We start from the raw sequence: 8,447 nt of genomic DNA, 5'->3' as shown, positions 1-8,447 counted from the left end.
TTGGGGACCCCCCAACATCGGGTGAGACGGGCCCTGCTCTGATACCATGTTAAATTAGGTCTTAGGCCTAACTCACACCCCAAAAGCTAGCTCAAAGGGAGGAGGATTGCCCAAGCCTTATAAGGAGTCCACCCATCTCATTAACCACCGATGTGGGACTTTTGTCATTCTTTAACAGATAAATTATAAATAAAGTGATGATTTTGTAAAATTAATAAGTAAAAATAAATATTTATTTTTAACTTAAAATACTAGCAAATAAGTAAAAGTAAATGTGGTCGGAGGAATATCACATTGAAAAAAGGTGTTGAATGCAATTATGACAAGTAGGAATTGAACTTTCCCAATTTGCACTTTGTTCTAACAAAAAGTCACCTTAAATTTTTAAATTTATTTAGACAATGAGAAAGATTCCTTCATCGAATTTTGATTTTGATGTAGGGCTGATCAAGTGAATCAAAACTCTTATCGTTTCCACACACAAAAAAACAAAAGCAAAAAGAAGAAGAAAACTATAGAATATATATAATGAGAATACATAGGAGAAATATTTTTATATTTTTATATTTTAAGGTGGCCGTATAATTTAATTCAGAGTCACTGTCCATTCACCAGAACCATCAAAAAAAAAAAAAAAAAAAGGAATCATCCTTATCTCCAAAATAAATTTTGGATTAGACCAAAATACAAATCAAATTTATTATTACTAATTTATTTAGTGACACGTATGAAAGGAAAGGCCAATTGAAAATTTAGCTACAGCATATTGCAGCCTAATGATCAAATAGTTTTATAATGGTATGAGTAAAATAAAATAATTGTAACATTATTGTCTTGACATTGTTCAAAAGATATCTTCTTCCTACTAAGTACTAATTATGCAAAAATTGTCGATTCTATATAAATAAATATTGGACCTTCTACAAGTAAAACTGCAAATTGTATTATCTGACGTAATTATTTTGAAAAAGAATATGTAAATGTGAAGAATAATATAGTCATGTCAAAATCAATGATAATAACACAAACATTTTTTTTATCAAAAGAAGGAATTATCCACTAAATCAATTCACCAAGTTTTTTGAGGTGTCACCATCCATGATACTAAAGCTGTCCTAATTTATCTGATACTATTTTCTTCTTAATTCATCTTAAAGAAATATTATTATTTTAAAATTAGAAATAATTAAATTTTAAATTTTTTTTTATCATTAAATAATGTTTAGTCACACAAATATCTAAAAAATAATAATTAAATCATAAATTTTTTCAAAAAATACTTTTTATAATTATAAATAATTGAATTTTAAAATTCCCTTTTATCATTAAATAGTATATAGCCACACAAATGTCTAAAAACATATTTCTAATTATAAATTCAGAAAAGTCATTTCAAAATTTACGTTAAAATAAATAATGTCACATATATTGTAACGGAGGAAATAAAAAGACCATATTTTTTGTGGTCCCATGGGGATTTTTGGATCCTCAGGTTTGGAATAATAACAGTAGTACTATACTTTATTGTAAAAAGAATAATATAGCAGAAATTGTGGAAGAGACGATTCTTTTTTGTAACGGAATAAACAGAGTAAAATGATTCTCTTGGAACCTTATTGGACCGTACCACCTCACAATATATTGCTTCTGTTAATATCAATAGGTTCATTAATTATTTGCCGTTCTTTTTTTTTCTTTTTCTTTTTTTAATTCAAAATTGTCGTTAGAGATTCTTGTACTTTGAAGATCCACAAAGGTCGAATAACACACTCACACTGTGACCCCTTATTTATTTATCATGTTTTGAAAAAAAAATCTTTTTATTCCCTTATTATTTGATTGGTTATTGAGTTTAACAAAGAATAAAAATCTTTCAACAATTTGTGAGTTAAAATATGACATATACTGCTCTTTTATTGAAAAATTTACGGTCAAAATCAAAGATAAATTTATTTGAATCTTGATATCTGAAAAGTGTCAAGGATGGAGGGGGTATAATTTTTTGAAGGGAGGATAATACTTACCATATTTGGCTCATTTTATTTTTTTTCATTTGCACAAATTGTTTTAAAACAATTAATGGTTCTCATAAATATTAAACAGATCACGTATCAAAGAAATAAGACAAGTAATGAATGAGGTAGAGACATTCTAGTTCTAGTTAGTGAATAAACCACAAGAAGGAAAATAATGGGTCTTTTGGCCATCGTACATATATCATTTAACCTATCCTAGATTGATCTCATTTAATAAGGAGCAGTATTAAAAAAATACTCCTTTTTATAGTTTTTTTTTTGTCAAACGATATTTGTTTTAAATTATATTGATATAAAAGAAAATTGTAATGTATAGTGCTTTTCGTATAATTTGAAATTTTATTTTATAACATCGAGTTAGTTTAATCTAATATAGCTTTGAAAATTAGTCAAATTGACTCTCAAAAAATGCAACAGAAGAAAAAAACGAAGGAAGTAAATGAAATGGAGGTATATACAATGCTAATAGTGTATTACTTAAGAAAAAATGGATTACATAATTACTATTTGAAGACCAATAAATCTAAAGAGTTGACTGTTTTTTTTTTCTCTATATGAAGCTGAGATTAGCATGTTGTCACATTGTTTGGTTTCATTTCACATTTTGCCAGTTTTTTTTTAAAAAGAAAATAGTTAATATATCTTCTCATATATATTTAAAAAATAGTTGGCATATTGAAAAGAAAAAAACAAAGTACAAGTTATACGAATGAAATGAAACATTTCTTTTTTGGTTAACCGTACTATTTATAGACTAATTAATTAGTAATTGACGGTATTCACTATTCTAATTTTGTGTTGTACATTCAAACATAGGTAATGGAATCGGCTCCCCTCCAGTAGTCCATCCCTCCTCCATTTGGTCCAGTGTGGTTTTGATTGATTGACATGTGTGTCTTTATAGCCCGTTTGGCCATAGATTTCTCAAGTAATATTTGGGAAGAAATTTGGCAAATAATGTTTGTCCATATAATTTATCATTATTTGGCAAATATCCCAAATTTCCAAATACTAGTTTTTTCTAGTATTTGGGCCAAATCTCATTATTTGGATCTATTAAAAATTGAAATTTTACATCAAACTTTTATCATTTACAAAAACACCCTCTATAATAGTTGTTTGCGTTGTATTACATAATATTTTACGTGAACACCAAAGTAGTGATGAAATATTTAGTGAGTATGAAACCAAGTAATATTTGGGGAAAAATTTGGCAAATAGTGTTTTTCATACAATTTGTCATTATTTGGCAAATGTCTCAAATTTTCAAATATTAGTTTTTTTTAGTAGTTGGGCCAAATCTCATTATTTGGATCTATTAAAAATTGAAATTTTACATCAAACTTTTATCATTTACAAAAACACCCTCTATAATAGTTGTTTGCGTTGTATTACATAATATTTTACGTGAACACCAAAGTAGTGATGAAATATTTAGTGAGTATGAAAGTGATGATATGGTTGTTGATGAAAATGATGAACAATCGACTCAGGGTAACAAAGTCACGTGCTTTGTTTACTTCACGATGTATGGAATGATGTTTGTTGCACTCACTCCAAACTACCACATTGCTCCAGTGTCATGGACACTACTTGCTATTTGTTGCAAAGATATTGATCCAATTGACTAGTAATACAAACTTATGATTAGTTTTGATAGTTTTTAAAACTTATGGGTATAAATCATATGTTTCTAAAAAAGTGAAATATGTTTCCCAAATACTATGGCCAAACACAAAGTGAAATTTCACCCAAATAATATTTGTCAAGAATATTTGGAAATCTATGGCCAAACGCTAGCTTATTTAATGGTTCATATTCATTTTATTAAATGGAGGGGAGCCGAGTACTCAAGCATATGTTTAAAAAACAAATTTGGATTTCAATTACTATTTGCAGACCTCTAAATCTAAAGAGTTAGGCTGTTCTATGAAGCAGAGATAAGCATGTTATCGGTGCCATTTTTTGAAAGGTGGATACTATTGACTTTTTTTTTTTTATATATATTGGTTAATTCTCACTAATATTAATTAATTCATGCCATATTAAAAAAATAATAATTCATGACTAGTAAGTAGTAAATGAAATATCAAAGACTTTCCATGACTTTGACTTTTTACAAAGTAAAATAGGATTTTTGAATTAAGTTTGAAATCTAATTTATATTTTATTCGAACATAAATATAATTAATCTTAAAATTATAATTTTGTCTGTAAATCGAACGCCTAAGTATTCAATTTTTTGTCCATTTGGTACAATAGAGGTGTGGAGTGAGAAATCAAGAATATATTTTCAATTGAGACGTCAATATAATGCTAATAAGATATTATAATAATTTTAATATTTCAAAGAGAGACCAAACATGGCGTACAAAGAATAGAGGTTTAAAGTCCCAAAAGAAGAAAATTAATGGAGTGGAAGTAGAATCCAAAACTGTTCTGTTTTTGGCTATATTTTGTGAACCTTTTTTTGAAACTGATTTAGCATTTAAGGCATTAGTTGAAAGTGAACCTCCAAAAACAGAGAATCAGATTAGTTTAATCTCTTTTAATTAACATGTTAGAAAAGTCATATAGCAAGGGCAATTTAGTCCAAACAATTAAATATTCCATCCCATTCTTATTTCAAGAAAAATGGAATTTAAGTCAACAAACGTAGCCGACCGCCTCAAGACGCAGAATCTTTGAAAAGTAAAAATACAATAAATAAATAAACACTTTTTACTTTGACCTGTCTAATTTATGTTTCTTTGTTTTAATTTATTATATTATTTTAAAAATATAAATTGATAAATTTTTATTTTTATTTTATACGTAAAATGTTTAAGATCATAAAAATTAAATGACATGTTAATATATTTTACATATTTTTAATTTAAAAATCACAATATTTTTTTTAAAAATTTTTTTCTTGAATTTTGTTCAAGCTAGAATTAAATTTAAAAAATTGAAACAAAGGAAATATACTACTTTTCAAGAGAAAAAAATAATTAATATTTAGATATTTAAAAAAATTATACGACCTCCTAAAATTTCATATTTGAATATGAAATTTTAGGAATCACATAGTTTTAATATGAAATTACAATCTATCCCTATTTAGTTTGTAATTACATTAATCTTTGAAAAAGTAAAACAAACCGGATACATAATATGTAGCTCGGATACATTAAAAACTAGCTCGAATACATTAAAAACTAGCTTCGATAAATTATAAAATAATTTCGAATTAGGAGAGAAATAAGGAATTTTAGAGATTTTTAGAAATAGAAGGAAATATTAGAAATAAGGGAAATATAAGACGTATATTTCAATAATTTTTCCAAATTTTATTGAATATGTTGTTGTAAAAAACTATACTATGTAGGTACTAGTATAAATTATAATTTGCCTCTAAAAATGGATATATCCCTATAAAAAAAAGGTAAATTAATTAAATTCATTTTTCTTCTCATTAAGAGTCAAAAGGTTCCTTCATTATATGACTAACCGTGTTTCCGAGTTAACTCAAATATGCGACGACCCGAATGTGAAACAATATCGAATCTCTTGAAGCTTTTAGAATCCAAACTTTCCACTTTTACCCTCGTTTTCGTTGAAAAGTGTAACTGTGCTATAAATATAAGACTTCTTCAACCTTTCCTTTATTCATTCTATCTAGGCAATGTGAGAAAGTAATAGAACAATTAAATATATTTGCAGAAAAAAAGTTAAAATTATGGGTTCAAATTCTAAAGAAATGAACATTGATTTGAATTTTGTTTATGTGCCCAAGTTAATTTCAGATGTTTTAACTGAAGTTTCTGCCATGGATGACATCTCCAAGAAATTAACAAAGCTCAATCAGTTTCTTGTTCCTTTAGAAGAAGAACTCAGAAAAACCGAAGCTTTTAAACGTGAATTGCCCATGTGTATGCTTCTTCTCAAAGATGGTCAGTTTTTTTTTTCTTTTGAATTTTTTCTCTGTTTTTTCAATCTTCTGCATTTTTTACGGGTTATTTAATTTTTCTTGTGGCAGCTATTGAGAGATTAAAGGCAGAAGCTTTGCTGTATAAGGAGAAAGATAAAAGTCCTGTGATGGAGGAATTCATCCCACTGAAGAAGGGTAATTCTGATGAAAGTGGAAGGGTAAAAAAGTCAAATGATTTAAGTGATAAGAAAAACTGGATGAGCTCTGCTCAGCTATGGAGCACTCCAGTTCAGTACGAAAGCTTAAAATCGGTAAGTTTTCCCTTTTTTTTTCTTTTCTAAGATTTTTTTTTTTCTTGGTAAAATCGCTTTGACATTTTTTTATACAATTGTTGATTAATCAGAGTGGTGTAGAAGAGAAAGCCAGGGAGAAGCAGTACCAGTTAGGAGCATGTAAATTGAAGAATGAAAGAGGGGCATTTTTGCCATTTCAAGGACAAGCTTTGAAGGAAGGAAAAAATGGTTTGGCAGTGAAGGATTTATCTCTGTCAATGGCAGTGACAGTGGGTGAAGGAGAAAAGGGTCAAAAGCCAATTGATGTGAGTGTGAAAAGAGAAAACGGGCCATCAAATTCAAATGGATGTGGTGTTTTTTCACAGGACAAATCACAACACAGGAAACAGAGGCGTTGTTGGTCTCCAGAATTGCATCGTAGATTTGTTGATGCTCTTCATCAACTTGGAGGTGCACAAGGTAATTGTCGGTGTTCGATTAATTTGCGTTCACATTTGATTATTTTATGGAATATCGGTATCTTTCACCACCGATATAAATATATATATCGAACGGTTATTTATTGTGCGGCATGGGATAAGCAATTGGAATATCTAGAACTATTGTTGGAGTCTCACATCATTCGTTTAAGAATACAAAGGTCTTCTATTCTTTTTCATGATATGAAAGTTAGATCCATATCAATTCATTGTTTTCATGAGGGGGTGGAGTGTATCGTTTAATGAAAAGACTTTTGTATATCACTTAACTCTGATCATAAGAGAAAACAATGACTCACAAAAGTCTTTATTTTTTACTAGTATTAGTCGCCGCAACCTATGGTTAAAATATTGTTATCAATCTTTAATATAACATCACCAACATGCTATTATTTCGTTATCATTTCTTTCTTCTTGTACTAGGATTATTATATATGTCACACTATACTTTTTATTATCCAACAAAACATTAACAATAATTTTGAAATATTATCCTGCAGTGGCTACACCAAAACAGATCAGAGATATCATGCAAGTGGATGGCCTGACCAATGATGAAGTGAAAAGCCATTTACAGGTATATATCCAATTACGCTCTTTCAACAAATAAGAGGTTCATATTTTGTTCCCATGACACTTGTGTTAGAAATTATTATAACATCCAGTGACGGAGCCAACAATTTTAATATTGCAATCTTTTACAGTGAGCTAGTGAATGTATCTACATTAAAAGTTGTTTTTACGGATTCAATTGAACCTCTTTCAATACAATGAGTGTTTGTCGTACATTTTCTTCAAGTGTTGATCAAAATATTTATTTTTGTGATATGCAGAAATATAGACTTCATGTGCGACGAGTCCCAGCATCAGGTTGTTCATGGTCTAATATGGATGAAATTGGGGAGTCTTCAAAGACAAATGGTACACAATCTGGTTCTCCTGAAGGGCCTCTTCATTTTACTGGTTCGGGTTCAGCCAAAGGGGTGTCTATCAATGAAGAAGAGGATAATAAATCTGAAAGCTATAATTGGAATGGACAGCTTCAAAAGAGCATTGAAGGGTCAACTATAAGATCAAGTAGCCATTAATTTTGCAGCTATAGAAATAGGACAGAAACAAAACATAACAAATAACTTATGAGAGAAGTACCGATGAGTTCTTTCTGAAAAATAGGAAATAGGGACTCTGCTGATTTTAACATGTTTGTTTGTGAAATCAGATTTAATTAACTTTGACATCGTTGATTTACAATACATTGCGAGTAGGACTAATGATTTGGATATATAGTCTGATACTAATACAGCTGGTAGAAACCAGTGAAACTAGAGCGGGAATATCAATTTTACAAACTATATTGAATATTTATCTACTCTTGGAAATGCTTTTTTTTATATTGTATTTTCCTTTTCTTGATTTTGATATGCTTCATTTAAGCCGAGCGTCTCTCTACCTTCAAGGTTGCATATACACCACCCTTCCCAGATCCCGCTTGTAGGATTACATGGATATGTTGTACAATTACACTCCCATTCCTTGTGCCTGCTGAAGCGCCAGTTTAGCCACATATCCAAATTGTGTTGATAGAACTTGAGAACACTTCAAACCGGAGGCTTTTGGTAGAACATTTTTTCTCAAGGGGGCTATTGGTTTGTTCCATTAGAGAGTGAATAAGTTCACTATTTCCCCTTTTTGTCATATCACTGCACTTACGAGTTACGGGTGTCAAATG

At 29.3% G+C, this 8,447-nt stretch overlaps 1 protein-coding gene across 1 annotated transcript; it reads left to right on the top strand.

The window, feature by feature from the left end:
• The first annotated feature begins 5,677 nt into the window (after positions 1-5,677).
• LOC102591830 (uncharacterized) lies at positions 5,678-8,107 on the top strand. Its single transcript, XM_006338161.2, has 5 exons — positions 5,678-5,968; positions 6,055-6,257; positions 6,350-6,698; positions 7,219-7,295; positions 7,552-8,107. Exons 1-5 carry the CDS (start codon positions 5,755-5,757, stop codon positions 7,804-7,806), a joined length of 1,098 nt encoding a protein of 365 aa, XP_006338223.1. The 5' UTR covers positions 5,678-5,754; the 3' UTR covers positions 7,807-8,107.
• The last annotated feature ends 340 nt before the right edge of the window (positions 8,108-8,447 follow it).

Source organism: Solanum tuberosum, unplaced genomic scaffold (genome assembly GCF_000226075.1).
Source record: "Solanum tuberosum cultivar DM 1-3 516 R44 unplaced genomic scaffold, SolTub_3.0 scf00004, whole genome shotgun sequence".
Classification (NCBI taxonomy): Eukaryota; Viridiplantae; Streptophyta; class Magnoliopsida; order Solanales; family Solanaceae; genus Solanum; species Solanum tuberosum.
The sequence above is the reverse complement of the archived record's forward strand: the minus strand, read 5'-3'. Positions and strand labels throughout refer to the sequence as shown.

Bases quoted from the DNA above. Each gene is read 5' to 3' on its own strand.
- LOC102591830 (XM_006338161.2), top strand. From the start codon at position 5,755: ATGGGTTCAAATTCTAAAGAAATGAACATTGATTTGAATTTTGTTTAT. The intron at 6,699-7,218 runs GTAATTGTCGGT...ATTATCCTGCAG, and splicing joins TCAACTTGGAGGTGCACAAG to TGGCTACACCAAAACAGATC. The intron at 7,296-7,551 runs GTATATATCCAA...TGTGATATGCAG, and splicing joins AAGTGAAAAGCCATTTACAG to AAATATAGACTTCATGTGCG.